Source organism: Netta rufina, assembly GCF_964035555.1.
Source record: "Netta rufina genome assembly, chromosome: 2".
Taxonomy (NCBI): Eukaryota; Metazoa; Chordata; class Aves; order Anseriformes; family Anatidae; genus Netta; species Netta rufina.
This window is the reverse complement of record NC_140124.1, coordinates 129043532-129064533: the sequence shown is the minus strand read 5'-3', so window position 1 is coordinate 129064533 and position 21002 is coordinate 129043532. Positions and strand designations below refer to the sequence as shown.

General features: G+C 46.5%; 1 protein-coding gene across 1 annotated transcript; it reads left to right on the top strand.

The window, feature by feature from the left end:
- The first annotated feature begins 6454 nt into the window (after positions 1 to 6454).
- On the top strand, positions 6455 to 9929 carry HEY1 (hes related family bHLH transcription factor with YRPW motif 1). Its single transcript, XM_084281522.1, has 5 exons — positions 6455 to 6698; positions 6812 to 6887; positions 6999 to 7082; positions 7194 to 7275; positions 8036 to 9929. Exons 1-5 carry the CDS (start codon positions 6487 to 6489, stop codon positions 8617 to 8619), a joined length of 1038 nt encoding a protein of 345 aa, XP_084137648.1. The 5' UTR covers positions 6455 to 6486; the 3' UTR covers positions 8620 to 9929.
- Positions 9930 to 21002: the final 11073 nt, after the last annotated feature.

Below are 21002 nucleotides of genomic sequence, written 5' to 3'. Positions count from 1 at the left end.
CCGGCCGCCCCTCGCTCTGGCCTTCCCCGAGTAAATAAATAAACGAATAAATAAATAAATGAGCGCATAAATAAGAAAGCGCCGCTGACAATGCAGCAGATAAGCGTGGGAGGCAACGCAGACCACGCTGGGCGAGAGGTGAGGCTCGGCGCTGGCTGGCCCGGCCGCAGCCCTCTATTATTTTCATTCCATACTTCAAGTATATCGAGGCCGCTTCTCTCCCTTTTGTTCAGCGTTGGGGCACAACAGAAAAATGTGTTTGGGGAATTTCAGCACTTGCCAGGTCATGGGGGAGGTCACGGCGCTTTTGTTGGGAGAGAGGCAGAAGAAGAAAGAGGGCAATCAAATATCCTCCTTGAGACAGCTTACAAGCACATGTCTCATGCTGTCAGGGGGCTCGGCTCCAGCGTGACACTTCCAGCTTCTTGTCTTCGTGCCAAGCTGAATATGCTTGGTATACGTTATATATGTGAGAAGTGGTCACCACTTCCCCCACAGACCACAGCTTTAAGACGTATTATAACGGAGCTATTGTGTGGGATTAAACACATTTGCTGTGGTTTAAGCATTAAGAGTGTGTGACTGTTTGCACTTGCTTCAGAGCACCCTTATGAACACGGCTCTGGAGGTGTTCATGCGGAGGTCATCAGCGCGGCGTCGCGGTGCTGGGGCTGTTATGCACCGAGAGCCATGTGCTGGTGATTTTGTTTTGTAACAAGTAAACACAAGGGAGTTTTATCGCAGCTACATCAGCATGAATCAAAAGAAAGGCCTGGGTATGCATGGGAAATTACTGTCAGAGCTATTCAGCAATGCTGCTTTGATAGCTCCTGTTCCAGCACAACTGAGTTTTTCTGGAATAAATCTTTCAGATGAGTGCTACTGTGGAATAAAAACTATTTCTCCCAGAATAATTTTTCTTCCTTAGGAGCAGATGAAATGAAGGTCACTGAGAACAGTGGATCTGCACAGGGCATTCATTCTGCACAGATATGCTGGTCAGCTCTGCAGCATCCCCAAGTCCTGAATCCTCTGAAGCCCATAGGAATGCTGCAGTTTCAAAGCACTGTGAGCAAGACTGAAAGAAGGCATCTCACAGGAAAATACCCTCAGTGCCTATGCAGGCCACTGCTATTTTGTTACTTCAAAATAGCATTTTCAAAATGTGCTTGAATCTCAGAATTAACTGCTTTATCATCCCTCAGTTTGGATTAAAAAAAAACAGATGCTGATACACATTTAGATCATTTAAGAAATAAGTTTCCTTAGCAGAAAGTAGGTTCAGTGTCTAACCTTGTTCTGGCAAAACCAAGGCGGCACTTTTCTTCTGTTGCTTATTTTTATCCTGGTATTCCATAATGCAATGGATGAGACAACTGATGGGATTTGATTTTGATCTCCTCTCCAGAGGAGAGGGTTTAGTGGTTTAGGCAGCAACATTCAAATATGCAGCCTATATGGAATAAGGTTTCACATCCAAACCAGTCAGGCTTAGTCTTTAACTTATCTGAAGTAGACAAATGAGGTTGCTTTGCCAGAATCTCCCAGGTAAAACCTCAGCCAAAGTCCTGACTGCTCCGTGGCAATTAAAACTCCCTGGCATTTTCTCACTCTGCTCACACATGCTAAACATCCCTCCGCAGCTCATTACACTGGGGCCTGGGGGTGCCCTATGTGGTGGCTGCTTCTCCATGTCGAACTTGTGCTCAGGTGGCTGGTGGCTGCAGGACAGCAGGGAAATGCTGCAGCAGAAAGGTGTGAAGTGAATGTAAGATATCCCCTGAGAGAAAACAAAGATGCTTTACCAGGAGCCAGTGCTCGCTACGTCAGATAGGTAATGTGCAGCATTCATTTAACCTGTCTGTGCAGTGGTCATCAAAGCTTTTAATAGCTGGTACCTTCAAAAGCAATAAATTGTTGCTTTGATTTGCTTTATTCCAAACTGTATTTATGGACAGCTACGGGGCATGCTCAACTTTCATTTTTCTTTTTCCATGATGAAATTTAGTTCAAGAAAAATTGTTAAGAAAAATGGTTGCTTCTATTTGCCAAGAAGTCACATTTCCCCTTTTAAAGAACATACTTTTACATAACCGTTTGCACGGTGAAACAGAAGGTCTGGGAGTTGTTTTCCATCCTATTCTTCCTAGCAAGAACAAATAGCACACACATTTTTCTCAAAGCTGCATCTTACTGACAAAGAAGACTGAAAGCAGGACTTAGACTCTCTCTTTGGAGCAGGGCCTCCCTCTCCAACCATCAGTGTACCACATGAAGCATGTTTTGGTCATGACTCTTACAACATTAAAGTTGCAAAACTGCACAGGAAAACCTGGCTAGTTAGATTGTTCCTTGGTGGACTGCTAGGATTTTGACAGCAGAAAATAAGAACAAGTTTCTGTATTATTATTTCTTGGTCCAATCACAGGAAAAGTACTGCAGGAGCAGAAGAAAACTGTTTTGGCAAACTACAGGTGACTTGGTTGAAAAAGTTCAGCCAGAAGAAAAACACGGTTTTACTGTGTGGAAGCCATACTGTGTGATTTTGAGGAATGAAGACAGGGTTAAATAAGCTGCCCAGCTATGGTGAATTTTCCCCCTCTTGGGAAGGTGTCTGTAGCTGCCATTATCTGTGGCCATTGACCCCTCTACAATTTGACAAAGCTGATAGAAGCTGTCCTGCCAACAGCACATTACTGAATTCCTTTTGCTATTTTACATACACTCTTATACACATGGACACTATGGCATTTTCCTGTAATTAAGAAGGTGGCTGCAAATCAAACCAGCATTTTCTCCTCCCCCCCAATGTACTCTGCCCCCTTCAGCATCTTCTGCAACCTGGTGTTGTTCCTCGTGGAGGAGCTTGGCTTCCTGCAGCACACACTGCAGGCTGTGCCTTGTGAGTGGGAGAAGGGAGGTCTCGTGGAAACAGCTGCTGCCTGGAAGCACCTTGACTCAGAGCTTGCATGGAAAGAAAAAAGGGGTTGGCCTGATTGGAAAGGAAACCAAGCGGTAAAATAGCCAATCTGCCTGCCCCCACCTCAGTCAGAGGGCTGACTGAGTGAAAGGTAGCTCTGCCTGGGTGGCTTCAGTGTGTGCTCGCAGATTGGCCTTGTGTACAGTTACATCCCAGGTCTGGTTCTGGAGATGAGCTGAAGCCTCCTCAGGTGAAAGCAAAGACTACCTGCATTATTCAGGGCTGTCCAGAAGAGGAATGAAGCTCTGCTGTTGCCAAGATGCTGACAGTGTGACAAGTGACAGACTTGCTCACTCATCACTATACACAGCTCCCCTAAAGTGGGAGCTGAGACCAGTGCTGCAGCACAAGTGGTGCAGCTGAGGCACTCAGCTTACGGTAGGGACTTTAGTGTGGCAGTCATCCCTGTCCTTGGCCAGTCTGAAGGCAGAAATGCATTCCCAGCACCCAGCACAGCGAGAGCTCCCCAACGAGCCTCTGTGTGGGTGCCTTGGCCTCAGAGATGTGCAGGTGTGAATGTCGGCAGCCAGCTCCTGCGAAAACACCCTCGCACTCAGAGTGCTGCTCGCAGACCACACAAAAAGCCTGAAAAGCTCTTCTGCTGTTTCCAGCAACTTTGCAGGCACTTCCACACGACCTGTGACACAGCCCTGAGCCGTGTCGGTGGCATGGACAAGCCACACAAGTTCAGCAAGAAGCCAGCAAGGAAAATCACAGGAGCTGGAGCAGCAACTTCTTGCTTGCAGGGCTGACACCGCAGCTTGGTATGTGCTGGGGGGCAGGGGGGGGCGTTGATGTTTTTGCAGGGCTGCAATGAGAGTGCCAGAGCCACTGCTTGAATTGGGCACCGTAACCATAGAAACGGCAAGTTTCCGGGCGGGGATGACAGGTTGATGGGATTACTCTTCAAAGCACTTGCTGCCTTGGGAGAGCAGGCCAGGAGGGAGGGGACCAGAGTTAATTTAGCGCACGCAGCAGAGCGGGGGGCAGCAGCGGCAGGTCCCTGCTGGAGTGAAGCCTGCAGCAGTGACAAGCGGCTCCTGTTCACCATGACTTGGGCTAGTCCTGAAATCAACCTAGGAGGCACACAGTGATGAAGAATGGGGGGGTGCACACAAAAAAATAAGGCCACCCCCTTCTGAGTAACGGTCATGACCAACAGGTGCTGTGCGCCGCACTGCTGAGGCTGCACCTCGAGTATCTTGGTCAGGTTGGGGCCCTTACTACAAGAATGTGGAGAGAAGGGCAACAAAGCTGGTGAAGGCACTAAAAAACAAGACTTATGAGGAGTGACTGGGGGAATGGGGTTGTTCAGTGTGGAGAAGAGGAGGCTGAGGGCAGACTTCATCACTGCCTACAACTACCCAAAGGGAGGCTGCAGTGCCTGGCCCTGGTGAGGAGGTGTGAGGGGAGCCAAGGGCCTCAGTGTGTGTGAGAGGAAGGGTGTGGGGTACAGCTGTGGGGCGCAGTGTACAGGGAGGTAGCAGACCAACTGCGGCATGGCACAGTATGGCATAGTATGGCATGGTCTGGCATGGCATGGCACGGCACAAAATGGTGGGGGTCTCTGAGAGGGAAGGCTGCTGCCTTCTGAGGCCCATGGCCCCAGTGCTGCGGAGGCATTGGTGAGGTGCGAGATGAAGCTCTTTCAGACGTGCCCTTCTCGTGCACACTCTCCTTTTAATTCCCTCGGCCTTGGGCATGCAAAAGTCTGCTCTCCTGTCTGCCCTCCTGACCGCTGCAGGCAGAGGTGTGAGAGGTGCATGACGGCGCTGTCTCTACACGTTAGCAATTTCTGGCTAATAAAACTGCCCTTTGGGCCATGGTTAACAATTAGACCGACTCTGAGCACTGGGCCCTGCCCAGTATCACAGAGGCACAAGGTAATTTAAAGCTGTTCGTGCTGCTGTTCCTCCTCGTGCCGGACGGAAAGGTCGAAACAAACAGACAGGCAAACATTTCTTATCTTCCCCCTGCAGCTGACAACCAACTGCAGTTATTGCCTCCGAGCCCCAGCCACGCTCTGCCTGATGGCTTCTGCAGGTCACCTGGAGAAGGCAGCGCCTGCAAAGAGCTCCCAGAGCATCCCTGGTGGGCCTGGCCCCAGTGCTTTGGGAGCTATGGGTGGGCTGAGCTGCAGGAGGCGACTGCTGGGACCTGGAGGTCAGACCCCACGCACATGCAGTGCGTGCTTGCTGCCAGGTAATTTCTCCTACCACATTTTTTCCCCATGTTAGGAAGGGGTTACATGTACCTGGACGGGAGATGTCAGGTGCAGCATCTGCAAGCCAAACAGGCAGAAACGTCACGGCGCCTGCCAGGGACCTGCTTCTGGTCCTGCAAAAGTGAGTGAGTGCTGCAGACAGCTGTTTTCCAGCAAAAACACACAGGCTGGAAAGGTGGATGCACTGCAAGTGCTGACACAAGCTTAATTACACAGCACCGCAGAACAGACAGACTTATGAAAAATGCAGTGTGGGAACAGAATATTTCTACCACCTCCTGTTAGCTGCTTACAGGCAGCTGCAGCACTGCTCTGGGTTTCTCAGCTGCAGCTCCTACTGCCTGTAGTCTGGTCCCTTCTCCCTGCTCCTTTCCCAGAAGGGGTGCTTGGTGAAAATACAGGCAGCTGACTGAAATGTGCAGCAAGTGCATGCTGATTTCTACCTCAACAGCTGGGAGGCTGAAGGATGCTGTTCCAGGGGCTCGTCGCTCTCTGCTGTGACACCGGGCACGTGCCTGTCACCCTCCTGCCCTTCGGCTGCAACACTCTAGGGGATCAGCTTTGAAAGGGAGCCCTGCTGGAAAGGCTTTGTGTGCATGAAAACTGAATCGTGACGAAACCGTCTCAAACAGCACAGCCTCATTTCACCTGTGCTTGTTAGTAATATTGTTATTTTTTATTATTTAGTACTATTTTTATTTTTAATAATTTTTATTATTTATTTTTATTATTTAGTACCCCTTTATTATTTTTTATTATTTATTTTTATTATTTATTTTTCTTATTTATTTTTATTATTTATTTTTATTATTTAGTACTATATTTTATTATTCTTGTTATTATTTTTATCATTTTTTCCCTTCCTGCCCGCACCTCAGCTTCACACAACAGGAGGCAGCGGCTGTGTGCGGGGAACACACCCAGGCCCGGCGGGCCTTCATGTACGGGCTCCACACACACCCTGCCACCACGACACGGCACCACGACACCACGACATGACACCACCAACCCTACACCGCAGCTTTCCCACGGCCGCGCGCCGCGGGGGCGGCGCCGCGGCGGCTGTGCCGGGCGGCGATTGGCCGAGCGCCGCGCGGCGGCGGCCAATGGGCGAGGCGGGGGCCGCGCGTGGCGGCGGGCGGCGGCTGCAGCTGCTGCTGGTGCTGCTCCTACTGCTGCTACTGCTCCTACTGCTGTTACTGCTGTTACTGCTCCTACTGCTGCTGCTGCTGCTGGCCGCGACCCGCCCGCGGCGGCTCGAGGGGCGCGGCGCGGGGCCGCCATGGGGGAGACGGGCGCGGGGCGTGCGCCGGGCCCCCTGCTGCCGCGCGCCCTCGTGCCGCGCGCCGCCCGCCGCCTGCCCAGCGGCCGCCCTCGCCCCGCAGCCGCCGCCGCCGCCGCCATGAAGCGGGCGCACCCCGAGTCCAGCTCGTCGGACAGCGAGGAGCTGGACGAGGCCGTCGAGGTGGAGAAGGAGAGCGCGGATGAGAACGGGTGAGAGCAAGGAGCGGGGGGGTTATGGGGTGTGTGGGTGTGGGTATGGGGGTGTGGGGGGTGTCCCGTCTGCTGCGCTCTGCCCCCCTGCTCAGCCCCGCTCCTCCCCGCAGGACGCTGGGCTCGCCGCCGGGCTCCGTGTCGCCGTCTGCCACCTCGCAGATCCTGGCCAGGAAGAGGCGCCGAGGGGTGAGTGAGGGATGGATGGAGGGATGGATGGAGGGATGGAGGGGGGCAGTGCCTGCCCGACGGGACGGGCTGCCCCCTCCCCGCAGCCCCTCACCCCGCTCTGCCCCGCAGATCATCGAGAAGCGCCGCCGCGACCGCATCAACAACAGCCTGTCGGAGCTGAGGAGGCTGGTGCCCAGCGCCTTCGAGAAGCAGGTCGGTGGTTCCCAGCCCGGCACCGGGTTTGCCCTCCCCGAGCCGCTCCGGGAAGGGCTCGGGCGTCCCCGGCCCTGCCTGGAAAGTTTCCCGCTCCCCCTTCCCTCCTAGGGATCGGCCAAGCTGGAGAAGGCAGAGATCCTGCAGATGACCGTCGACCACCTGAAAATGCTGCACACGGCGGGAGGGAAAGGTACGGTGTCCGTGCCGCACAGGAGGAGCGTGGCCACCCCCAGCGTGCGGGAGCTGCTGGGGAAAGTGGATGGAAAGCCTGCTGGGTTTTGCCAGCTCTTTAGGGCTTTCTTCTTCTTGGGGATGATTTACAGCCCAAACGTTTTACAGCACTAGCTTCGGCTTGTTGTAGGGGAGAAGAGCTGCAAGTCTAGCACTGTGTCAGCCCTCTGAGGCGAACTGGCAAGTTGGAAAACACATATTTCTTGCTGTTGTCGAATGTTTGTTTCTCTGGCATTCTGAAATTTCAGAGCAGAAGCTAGAAAAAAATACAGCTTTCAGCGAGTAGTGCAGAGAATGAGCAAAAATGGTGAAATGTGCTGTGCAGCGAATAAACAAGTTGCCTCTCTAAGTCAGGACTTGTGTTTCAAACGAATTTCACTGTGCTGTGGTTTTGCTTGCACTGGGAGACGTGAAAAGAACAAAAGTACTTTCCTCCCAGTGGTAGCGTGCAATTTCAGTTTAAAAACAGCAGTCTGTGACCGGTCTTGGGACTTGCAGCATCACAGCACAGAAATAAAAGAAAACCTTGTTAGCCTAAAAAACCTAAAAACAACAGCAACAACAAAAAGAAATAGAAAGGAGTTTGGCAGCTAATCTATGGTTGGGAATACTAACCACATCCAAGTGAAATATGCTTTATAGGGCAGGGTGGAGTGAGGAGGCAATGTGTAGACAAGGACTAGAAAACAGCATCTTAAGACTCTATTCTTTTCTCATAGGTTATTTTGATGCTCATGCTTTGGCTATGGACTACCGGAGTTTAGGGTTTCGAGAGTGCCTGGCTGAAGTAGCTCGATACCTTAGTATTATAGAGGGTCTGGATGCCTCTGACCCTCTGCGGGTTCGACTCGTGTCTCATCTCAATAACTACGCCTCTCAGCGGGAAGCGGCGAGCAGCGCGCACACTGGCATTGGACACATTCCTTGGGGCAGTGCCTTTGGACATCACCCTCACATATCTCACCCGTTGCTGCTGCCTCAAAACGGGCATGGTAACACCACTACTACGGCGTCTTCCACAGAACCGCATCACCAGAGCAGAATCGCCGCCCCACACGCTGAAACTTCCTCACTCAGAGTGCCCCCAAATGGCAGCGTCGGACCAGTGCTCCCCGTGGTCACATCCACGACCAAACTGTCTCCTCCTCTTCTCTCCTCCATGGCATCTCTGTCTGCGTTCCCCTTTTCGTTTGGCTCCTTCCATCTGCTGTCTCCCAACATGCTGAGCCCGTCTGCACCAACGCAGTCAGTGAACCTCGGCAAACCGTACAGACCGTGGGGGACTGAGATTGGAGCCTTCTAAGGACTAACCCTTTAGTAAGGGTGGGGAAGCCTGCAAACCTAGCTGAGCTGGGTTGTGCCACGCTTAAAATTGAAGTTTTTAATAACTGGGACAAAGGTACAGCTTCAACTTAACTAAGTTTGTCTAAAAACTATCTCTTTGGATTTTTTTTTTGTTCATTTCTTTTCTACATTTTTGTATTAGCTTTTTTTTTTTTTTTTTAAATAGTTGCTGAAGTTGTCCGAAAATAAAATTACAATAGTGGATGTTAACACTTGTGTTAGATCTGTTCTGAGCATTTAAATCACTTTTGTAAACAGCTTGTTTCCAATGTTCCATTTTTCCTGAGTACATCAGACCGCCTTTTTATGAAGAAATATCACCTGTTATTGTTAGCAACAGCTTAGTTTAGCTATTAATTTTTCCAAAACCACTCTTCTCAGCCTTAACAAGCTGTGTTTTTGTTAGTATTTTGACATTGAGATGTTCTGTAACGAATTACTCTTTTTGTAAACTATATTGGAGTCTTATATTTCTGAACAAAGCGTTGACAAATCAGATGGACCAGCTTGACCAGCTTTATCTCAGAGCCCGATTTCTATTTCTTCTGCAGTGACTTGGTATATTTGGTGGTCGTATTCTAGTCCCTAGTGGACATTTATTCGCATTACAGAATCACTACATTATTTCTTCCGCCCAAAAGAGCAGCATGTGCTTTAGAGCAGACTCTGAAATGTGGAGGGTGCAAAAGTGAAATTACAAACTACACTGGTGGTGAGTTTTGTTGCGGGAGATGTGAAGGGGAAAAAAAAGAATTGTCACCCACAGTAGTCTTCCAGACAGAGCAGGTCATATGCATATTCATTTCACAGGGCCAGATTCTGCTCTGAGTTACAGTGGAACGATTGTTCTGTTACCCTGTGTGCTCGGGGAACTGAAATCAGGCTCTTTCCCTCTGTGAGCTCCAAATTTGCACCTGAAAAAAGTTATGCTGGTATTTAAATAGCCAATGGGATGGTACAGTGGGAACCTGTTCAGTGCCCAACCTTATTGCTTAACAAATGTATCCTAACTGGTGGATTCTTTTTTTTTTTTTTTTTTTTGGTTGTGTTTTACTTTTAGGTGCAGTTCAGTGCCACTCCTCATTTTGTAAGGGCGCTGCTGCATTTTTGTGTGTGTGAGTGTGTGTGTGTGTGTGTGCATTTTGTTTGTTTTCCTGAGAATCTTAATCTGAACAGGTTTATCTAGTGAGTTCCACTGGACTGAGTTTGACTGCTCTTGTATTTGTGTTGTGGCTAAATAAAGGAGAAAGAACAAAGTATTTTAAATGACATGTTTGTCTGATATATATTATATATCAGTGGACAATTCTGTGCCTCTGCTATCATATACACTGTTGAAGAATTGCTATTGAGTGTGTCTGTGGGTATATGTGTTTATTTTTTCCTTGCTCGTGTATTACCTATGCTAGCTGAGTGTAGCATAAAGAGCTGCTGTGCCTCAGAGTAACAACCAAGGCAGTGAAAGTTAAGGATGCATTTTGTGTGTTACTGCTACCTGCCTGGCAGCGTGTGGGCAGAGGGTGAGGAGACCTGGGTTGCTGCTAAAGAGGAGGTTGAAGCTGCACAGCAACTAAATATTACTGCTTCATCTTAATATTAAAAAGCGATCATCTTTACCAACGCGGAGGCCTTTCTGGTCACTCATGAAATCTGTAACTGTTCTGTAGCTCTAACACAGGTCCGTACTTGGCAGCCTAGTTGTGTTCAGATGTACCCACAGTCTCTGACAGGTTCTGTATTTGTCACTGAGCAGTGTTATCATCACAGTGTGCTGCTTTTTGGAAGCACCAGCCTGACAGCCTTAAACACAGAAGGAAGGTTTTCTCCTTGAAAGAGTTGTGAGCGGATGGATCCATCCTACCTGCAAATCTCTACCTGGAGAACATCGACAACTTCTGGAAGTACCTCACTTCTTCCCTGTGCATTTGAGTTTGTAGTACACTTGCCTTGGTACATGCTGTATCCCTGTGGATTTAGCTCTGCCAGAAAATAGCAGAAAGAGCTCGGTCCTGTGGGAGAAGACTGCTTTGTTTGAAGAGGGGCTTTCGGGCCAATTAAGGAGTGGCGTTGACGAGAGGCTGAGAGAGGGCTAGGCTTTCTCGGAAGGATTGCCATGAGGCTGGAAAGAGTGGGAGGTTATTTGAGTGTGTAACCTTGTTCTACCTTCCGTCCCAGGCTGCCCGGGACCACTGCTAGATATGAAACGCAGAACACTGTGGGCAGCTAGAACTACACAGGTGTTATTGAGGAGAGATTAAAGTGTATAGTATTTCATGTATAAACATGAAACAGGAGGCTGTAAAATTCCAAATCTAGTTTCCTCGTCACAGTGTGTATTGTCTCCTGTTTAATTATGCTCTGCCCTGTCCCTAATAGGCTTTTATATTAAATTAGCAACTCCAACGTAGAAGATTGCTATAGTGCATGCAACTATACTTTAGATCTTCTAATCAATGACAATGCTTCTCAGCCTTTTAATGGTTATTTCATTGACATTCAGATGACTTTGCCTGCCTCTAAATAGCTGTCTCTTTTATTTAGAAAGACCCCTATAACTATTTCTGTCCCACTGTCCTAATCTTAAGCAAAATTGAGAAGTATTTCACAATAAATATTTAGCTGCTGGTGTTTATCTATATGCAGTCTTCTCTTTCCATTCCCAATGGCAAAAGTATTAAAGACAAGTACCAATCTTACTCAACTAGTTCAGTAAAGCTATGTTAACTTCTAGAGACTGAAGAAACAAGTCCAGGGCTATACAGCGACTTGTGCTGCTAACTCAGTATTTCATGCCTGGCAATCACTTAACGATATCCGTTTTGTCAGCAGGGAAAAAGGAATGGCATTGTTTGTTCTCCTTTCTTCAGGAGACAGTGGTAGCTGGAAATTTTCTGTGTAAGTGACAAATGCTGTTGTTTCTTAAAAACTGCAGTTCTGAGACATTCTGCTATTTTTATTTCCTGTAGAATACAAGGTTTCTGCAGACAGACTGAGAAAGGCAAGATAAGCTTGCTCCCATAGGCAGCAGATAGCTCCTGAGCCCAAAATATTTACTTGTTTACCCTAGTGTAAAAAAAGCAATTCAGGAGCAAAAGCTTAGCCAGAGAGGTAGTGGAGAAGAAAGGAAATGCAGATGTGACTTGATCCCATGACCCCCAACTACCTTAAATCTCTTTGGATGAACCCTGTCTGTCCGGAAATCCTCAGGCTAGCATTTTGTGTGGGATGTAAGACGACGTGGTATTTTATACAAGCAAATATTGTCTTCCTTTCTTGAGGAAGCTGGATTCAAGTGCAGGATGAATTTAAGAAGCTGGAAATACTGCATATAATCAGATACAAACCTTTGGAAATCCACTCCGATTTGGCATAAAGGAATAGCTCATCAAAGTGATATTTTTTGCTTTTGGAAAGAAGCTGTCACTAGTTCTTAGGCCTGTTTCTGTTCAGCGCTCTTGCCTTACACTTGCAGCGTGACACGGTTTATTAGGATCACGCTAAAATACATGAATCCTGACTGTTGCCCTCTTCACTCACACATCAGCGTGTGAGTCCCCAGGTGACAGGAGCCTTTCCAGGCTATTACATAGTGGTGGGAAGCCCACGTTTTTCCGAGAAACAAACAAGCCCAAGCGAGCACAGATAAACTGAAACCCTTCTTCCTGTTTCATATTGTGTGCCTATTCACAGGCATTTCTTGCCAGAAACTCCCAGTTTGGATCACAATATACTCCATACTGAGCTGAAGCCTGCAGTGAATAATGTGCAGGCCACTGGCTTTGTGCTGGAAGGCAACAAAAACGATTTACAAAGCCCTTTTCTGAGGCCTCACATGAAAGGTTGTAGAGACGGGCTGTGGTGCTTGCCAGGTGACTCAGCACACAAGGTGTGAGCGTGCCCATGTATTAACCGGTCTACCTGGCCCCGTAGAGCAGCCCGTGCTTTGCCAGTAACCGAATGCCTCTCCTTCCACTTGCCCAGCTTATAAATAAAAATGAGAACAGGCCCTTTCTTCTGGAGCCAGAAGATGCAGGCACTGACTCATGCTTGCAATATAGTAGCTTGACTGCAGTAATAAATGTTGAAATGCCAGTGCAAAGCAAGATACTGAAATTTGAAGGTGTCTTTTGGGAGTCTGAAGAATTCATCTGGATGAAGCCTTTATTAAAGAAGTACTTGGGTATTTCATGTTGTTCTCTCTTATTCCACCTCATCCCATGTATTTTTTTTTTTTTAGCAAATTCTACTTATTATTCATATAGTATGAAGGAGTTGACCAAACTGCCTTGTTTTGACCCATACTGTCTGCAGCCTGCCCAAGCCTTCCCAGGACCCCAGAGTTCACAGACAGAGGTTCTCTTCCAGCTGTGTCTTGTTCTTCAACATATCCTGTAACACAGCTGTATGATGCAGTGCTCAAAACAGCTGACCACTTGGAGCATCGTGCCCTGCTTATAAAGCCCTTAACCACGTTCCATTGCTTGGACCTTTTCAGAGGCTTTTATCAGGCTTCTTTCTTCAGGAGAAGCCTCCTGGAAAGGAAGAGGAGATAGCTGGAGCCAGTTCTGCATATCTTTCGTGCTTCTGCTTGTCAGGGCAGCCTCAGCACAGGGAAACCCCTGCAGACCACTCTCTTCTCTCTGCATTGGAAGATCTTCATGGAGTATTCCAAGCAGCTTGCATGGTCTCCAAGGTAAGCTGTAATATCCAGGAGCAGACAGTAGTAATGGGTTAAATCCTGGTGATGTGTGCGTTTCTCCATCTTGCCCTGTTTCACAGAAGCAAGGATGTTGGAGCAGAAAAGTTGGTGGAACAGCTCTGAGAAGAGAATGGTAGAGAGCAGGAAGGAAGGCTAATGTGGATCAGAGGAAAGCTAAGGCTGTGAGCAGATGAATGAAGAGTTGCATTGTTTGCATTGCCTGTTGCAAAGATACGGAAATAACTGTCGTCAGATGACAAAATAAGCTGCATGCAAGTACATAAGTGATTTGGAAAGGGGAAAGGAATAATCTTAGTAAATCACAGTTTTGCTCAGTCAGCCAGAATCAAATGAGCAACACACAAGAATTGAGGCAAATAATTTAAAAACAGTAAGGTGCTGGAAGAAATGTGTGTGGATATCTTTGTCTACTCTGGTGGGTCATCTCCCCAGCTGGGGAGGAAACAGGGCTTGGGGGACCTACTGCAAGAATGCATCACAGCATGATTTGCTGGTTGTGTTTGTACAGTCTGGTCAAATGACCGTAAGAGAGTGAAGGAATTAAGTGTGGCCTGTGAATGAGACGGGGCTTGTAGCCTGACATGATGGAGAATTTGATATATCGGGATAACTGATATAAGCTCCAAATGACTGGCAGCCATTTCCACGAATTTCTCAGTTTCTCACCTGCTTAGCTCCCAAATTTTGGTACATTTGATTTTCGGTATGTGTTAGTCATCGACATAGGTGTGAGGTCTCCTTCACCATGAAGTGAAGAGGGCAGGTGCGTGTTCTGGTAGAGAGAAGCTAGACCTAGTGAAAGTGAGTATGGAGCCACTTCTCTACTTCTAGCAGAGAGCGCCAAGAGCACCTGACTTGCTTTGCATTATATGTAGGCTATTTATAGTGCAGATAACAACTTTGTAATACTGGTTCCTATTACCACCAAGCCTGTCTTCTTTATCAGAGAGGCCATTTCAGAGACTGAATTTCAATATCAAAAGATGAAATGAAAATAATTGTCATCTATTGTTGTTCAGTGATGGTTATGTAAAAACTTGTGGGATTTTATGCTGATTTGAAAAAGTAGCGAAGGGAACTGAAGTGGGTGCTGTAGGAACTCTTTCACATGCTACACAGCAGGCAGATCTATTTTTTACTTCGTAAGGGAAACATCAATTTGATTGAACAATGTTCCCTGTATAATGTCGATGCCTAACTGTCTGTAGATTGCCCCTTTGAATTTCTCTGGGATTCATTGCGTCTTCTGTTAAGAGGAAATTATCAACAACAAGAGGAAATCCTGTACTAGTACTGAATAGTCCTTATTTTAAAGGTACTTCCCTTCTTGTGGGAATTGTATATAATCAGAACAACACTCCATAAAACAGACGAATTATTTTAGAAGGAGACGGGTCAGCCTTTTATTTAAAAGGTCTGACGTTATCGTACAGAAGAAAATCAATTGTTAGAGTGGATGACATTCTTCCATGAGTTGCTTGTGCTTCACAAAGGTGGGGCAAAGTTTAAGGCATTGGTAACAGGAAGTTTGGGCTCCTTAGAGACTTGTTTTTTGGAGCACACAATGACAAAAGTACTCTTTTTCTTCCCAAAAGCATCACGAGGAATAAGAATGATTAAACTTTACCCTCTTAAGAATTTGCATGGGTGGGGATGTGAAGGGTGCGCGTACCTGCTGGACAAAACCAAATACCCTTCACATTTGGTGGGGAAGGGGGCAAGATGCACCAGTCAGCAGTGTTATAAAGGACATGCAGAACAGCAGCTCATTAGAAAACAGACCCTTCCCTTATATTTTGGTTCTGAGGTACTGCAGTTATGACTACACAGTGTGTTTTTTTTCCACCACATCAATCCGTACAAGTTGAGCAAGAGGCAGGTGCAGCCCCAACCTGAAGCCAGGGGCTGGACTGCAGTGTCCCAAGACTCGGGGCACCAAATCAAACAAGCGCACCGACAGGCGTGATTGCAGATCCGAGGCCAAGTTGCTGTCACTCCCTTGCCTGTTGCAAAAGAGAGGCTTGAAACCCCACATACTCCTCTCGGCCCAGCCAGCCACAAGCCAGACATGCACTGAAAGAAGTTCAAGCAAAATCTGTTACAGAGCTATAAAAATCTGTGGGTTGTTGTTGGTTTAGGCAACGTTTGTCCAATTTTTATCTCCTCTCTGGGAAGGAAGAAGGCTCCCTGCTTTTCCACAGTGCTGACAGAGGTCTGTGTGACTCCCTGCATAGCCCCTCAGGAATGCCCTCATCCTGCCTGTTAACAAACTGAGGCCTCATTTTCCGCCCCGGCAGCACAGCAGCATCCCAAGCACAGCTTCAGTGACAGAGCTGGCCGAGAGCCATAGGGGCCCAATACTGGGAATTCCCATGGTCTGCCCCCAGGGACAAAGCTGAAGGAGTGACGCATCAGGTTTCCGGTTAGAAAAATCCCTGCTTTTCTTTTTTTCTGTTTTACACAGCATTAATATCCTCATAATGTGCTAGCCAGACAGTCTGACTTTATGCATTTTTTAAGCAAAAAGGGAGCCGTAATGAAATTGTTCATTAGCTTTCATTTTGGCTGTATGCTTTCAAGTGAAAAAAAAAAAGAAAAAAGAAAAAGAATCCCCTCTTATTGCCAGCTCCTATGCTAGGAAGTGCAGCCTTCCCTCCATATTATTTTCATTGCCTTGCATGAAATAGAAACCCAGTCTGTATCAAACAGTTGCTGAGAAAGCTGTGATTCAAGCTTTATATAATGAAATACTTTTATACCAAAGTGTATTGGGACGCAGCCTGTTCAGCTCAGCTATCTGCATTGCATTAACTTTTATATCCCCAAAACTCCCATCAGAAAGGAGATTTTTATGAGATTGCATTTGACACACCCCAAACAAGGTTCCTTTAATAACTATGTCTGAAGCTTCTGACTGCAAAAGGCTAAAGAAGACTTTGCCAGGGGCTAGTGCCACCTCGTATTTAATTTTCTGGTGACACTATCTGCTCCTCACTCATTTGCAGCAGACAAACTGTTGCAACAATGCTGTTAATCCTAGGGAACAGTGAGAGATAATGAAGACAAATTTGTATATGCAACCCATACTCAGCATCTTTGTTGAAACACTGCAGAAGTTGCAGAATGAATTGTATTCAAGGGGAGTTGGTAGGGCACAGCAGAAAATTTCAGACACTTTTTTATATTTAAATCTGACTAAAGAGGGGATTTTTCTTATTAATCCTCCTTCTCCCAATCACCAGGGCTTTTCAGTTTCAGCAGTGTTTTGTTTGCTCCTCCAGAGTTAGGTGATCTTTGCAATGTCCCATGGAGGTGTAGTTCTAGGTAGGGACCTGGGACTCAGAAAGGTGAAAACAAAACAGCTGGTTGAGGTGCTTGGCTGAGGTGTATGGACCTGTTGTCTTTTTTTTTTTCTTTCTTTTTTCTTTTTTTTTTTTTTTCCCCTCTTTCAGCACTTAAGCAAGATTTCCTGGACTCAAAGCACAATGGCTCTTGACTTTCTGGAAGCCATGGATGATGAGTACTTCTTCACATCAGACAGAGTTAGTTCCCATGTCAGAGTTCTAGGCAATGAGGAACACTGGCAACCCTTAGAAAGCCTTTTCCTAGTATCCCAAAGCACTTATGCAAATGGAAGGAATAAAAGAACCCAGTTCCCCCAGCACGCTTCAATCCCCTTAGCAGTAGGGCTGTATTTCTGTATTGCACACTCCAAAGTCTCCAAACACCTTCATCTACTTCAGCAACAACTAGATCCCTTCACTACTCCCTGATGAAAGAAAATCCAGCCTGTAGTTGGAATGAAACAGAGTTCTTAGGCAAAATTAATGCTCCCCTTAGATGCATTTTTGAGTATTTGACTTCACAATTCAACATCGTGTTTTTAACATACTCTTTTGTGTATTATGTACTAGGTCTTAAAAAAAAAAATTTGAAGGCACAGCTTCCCATATGAGGTTTCAGATCATCATGCATACAATTCATTGGTAGGGCTGAAGGTTTCAGATTTTCTACTTAGACCCCTTCAGCTGGAAGGGATAATTGGTGACACGTGAGGGTTATCTTCATGTGGACCAGACCTAGAGCAAAGCGAGTGTACAGGGAAGGAAAATTATCTGTCTAAGGATTTCTGTGTGGGGGTGGTGGTGCAGGATGCACAGCTGAAGGCTCTGTTAGGATGGCACAGATTGCCAGTGTGGGACTGGGTTGTGGTAGGAACATGAGGTGCAAGGTGGGATCGCAATGGGAAACCTTGCAGTGACAAAAATGTCAAGGAGGTGGAGTCCACCGGTATAGCGCAGCTTTGGGAAGGATTTAAAGAGATGAAAGAAAACTTGGTGGGACTGTGGAGAGAGGATAGGGCTGAGGAAAAGTTCGTGATTGAAGGGAGAGGAGGCTCCCCCCAATACTTCTCATTGCTAGAAATGGTGGTTAGCAATCCTATGTGATTTATCAGAAACTTGGACATGAGAGGTGGGGGATGAGTGAGGTAGGATAACTTGGACTGTACCCTTATTAAGATTGGGGTTGCCTCTATTTACAAAATGAACATAATTATCCAGATGAGAAGCTGTGAGTAAAATAGCTCTCCTTTTGGACAAGGTGGCCTGAAGCCTGACCTGCTGCAGACATGTCTGTGCTCTTACAATCTTCCCTGGACATAAGCAGTACTGTTTTAGATTTTATTTTTCCTGACTAATTGCTTGTTTCCCTTCTGCTGCCTCTCTAGTTCTACTGCCAGATACCAGCAATAATCACAAATATGTAGCACTAGATAAACAACTACATGCTTTGGCAAAGCATTTATGCCTACACATGGCTCAGTTGCCTCAAATGGCAAATCTGTATCTTGCAGTGATGGCAAGAACCTATTCAAGAAGTGAACAAAGAGTCCTTATAACCTTGGGCAAATGGCCCCTCATGATAGTGTCAGGACAAAAGATGTAATTTATACGGGAGACCTGTTTAGGGATTCTCAGTAAAGAGAGAAAGGCTGAATCTCTTTTCGGTAGGAAGGAAAACTCTTTTCTGGAGGAGATACAAAACTATGTCAATTATGACTTTCCTTAGGGAGCATGCAGAAAACACAGTACAGATTAGTGTCTCTGGAACAGTTTTGGTTTATGCTCTGGCTTTCACAAGACTGGAGGAGGAAGCCTGTGAGGCAGCAGAGCAATTGCTGTGTTTATTTGGGTGGCCCATGGGAGCGAAGCAGCGCCATTTGGGGGCGGGGGTGTTGGCTCTACAATAGCAGTGGAGCTGTTTGGGTAACACTTGCATACAATTTTATGAGAGAGAGAAAAAAATAGGCTTCTATAGAAATAACTTTTACAACTCTGTTGATTTAACAGAGAAGGAGAGTGCAATGAGAGTGCTTTTGTTCCAAAAAAGGACTTTATAGCATGCATTGTCTCCTGAAGTCTCAGTGGCATTCTGCAGGTTGAGGCACAGGGGCTGGCTCTGTTTGGTTTTCCTTCCTGTCCCTCTCTAAGGCCAGCAACTGTGGCTGGGCTCAGTTCTAACACATAGGGCACCAGGGAAAGAGGATTTCCTTAAAAACCCAAAACAAACCAAAAAAAAAAAATCGGTGCATAGTCTTGGCACAACACATAATAATTGAAATTTTTGCCCTGCTGTTTTCATGGAGGCAAGATTCTTGTAGCAGTCCAAGAATGCCTTTTCTTCCTAAGACCTGTGAGATCAAGTGTTACGTGGTCAAAACTGCAAAACAATTATTATATAACCAAGCAGGGAAATTTCCCTTCCAGAAAGTAATCTAGTGTCGGAAAGCATCTTTTGTCCCAGAGCTGTACTGGCAACTCTGTGGAGCAAGAATGCTGTGCTCCTGCAAATGCTTTTTTCCAAACGAGGGGCTATGTTTCTGCTGGTGAAATAGTCACTGTTATCAGGTTTGAATTAACTAAAAATGGGGATATTGTTCTGCAAAGGCCAGTCTGAAAAGTAAGTCACGGTGGACACACTGAATTATCAGAGCCTCCTGGCTTACGAGCAAGCATACATAAAAAGTAACAGCAGTTGTAGGCGTCACTGCAAATCCTCCCTCCTGGCCCCTGAACTTTCTCTTATAATCTCAGAGATAACACAGCCTGTGCACGACACACAGGGAATGACACCGTGTGACCTTAAAGTTTAAAGACATGTATGCTTCTAAGGTGTCCGGAGGAGCAGGGAAGGATCTGTATAACATTATTATTATTTTTTTTTTCCTAACAGATGCTTCGTTCTGAATGAATTATTGAAGAAGTGAGGCTAATTTGAACTATGTACACTAGTGGTGTGGAGAAAGCATAGAAAGAGTCATGCTACTTTGAATTTTAAGAGGCAGAGATGCCTTGTCTAGAGAGGAAGCATGATGGCAAAGCGCAGAAGTGCTGGCCGGAGGATTTTGGCTCTCGTATTGCCAAACAGACAGAAAGTAAGGCCTCATCCTGGGAGGGAATGTTTGCCATCTACTTCCCTCTGTTGACTGAGTTACTGAAGTACACTAAACGTGGGTAAACCGAAGGCAAATCTCACAGACAACAAAGTGGGATTCAAAGGCAGAAAATCAGCCAGATTCTTGGTGTTTGTAAACTGGTGGAGTCTGGCTAAAGATATTGTAATGGCTGAGGACCGGACCACTGTGCTTGTAGTTTAAGCAGCCAACTTTTTATAAGACCATGCTCCCAAAAAGAAAAGGCACGTATTACATGTACACACTTCTGCAGGCGCTTCTCCTTCATCTTTTTTATGTCTAGATAATAACACCCCAATCTAAATTTTTCTTTGCATCTAACTGTCAATCATAACCTGCACTTGGCAATGAATTAAAAAGGAAAATGAAGCAGAACTACATTTTTCTTGTTCCAATCCTGTTTTTTAAAACAACAGACTAGTATTAATCACCACAGCTACCGAGTGTGGGCAGTGCTTCAGGAGAGCTTTCCTTGAGTATTGCTTTCTGTCCCTGAAACATTGGTAAACTCACACGGGCTAGGAGAGTCTGTTTCCAGTTCTTCATGGAGTGCTATGGAAATGTGATGTGCCTTATAGAGGGACACCTTTATCTCAGTAATATCAACCCTCAGCAGCTCATTTGCACTGGTGTCCAACTGCACAATATCTTTCATCCTATCACGCTCTGCCTTGACCACAGAGTATACATTTTCCTCTTTTGGGCAGTCAGAAATGGCAGCAGTGACTCATGTTTGACACTTATGTCATTCGATATGAAAACCATTTCCACTGGAGACTTGCAAGGCCCTGTCTTGCAGTTTCTTTTGTTTTCTCACTACTTCTCTGGCATCCTCCTACGTGACATTATGTTTCAGAATGCTAAGAGGGTTGCTCAGCTGGCACAATTTCCACACAATTGATTTTCTGCTGACAGAAGAGTGTTATTCAAAGGGGCTTCAGCTCTCCCTAAAGCATCCCTCAAATTTCAACAGATTTATGTTTTCGTGGTTGCCTGAGACACTGCAAAACAGCATGTCTGTGCTCAGAACCAGACTTCACCCATGCTAAATGCACCTTCATGGCCTTGACATGACCCTCCTTCTGGGTGTATGGATGGCTTTGCCCCATCACCCGCTGGACACTGTTTTACAGCTCAACCTGCACTG

Bases quoted from the DNA above. Each gene is read 5' to 3' on its own strand.
- HEY1 (XM_084281522.1), top strand. From the start codon at position 6,487: ATGGGGGAGACGGGCGCGGGGCGTGCGCCGGGCCCCCTGCTGCCGCGC. The intron at 6,888-6,998 runs GTGAGTGAGGGA...TCTGCCCCGCAG, and splicing joins CCAGGAAGAGGCGCCGAGGG to ATCATCGAGAAGCGCCGCCG. The intron at 7,276-8,035 runs GTACGGTGTCCG...CTTTTCTCATAG, and splicing joins GCACACGGCGGGAGGGAAAG to GTTATTTTGATGCTCATGCT.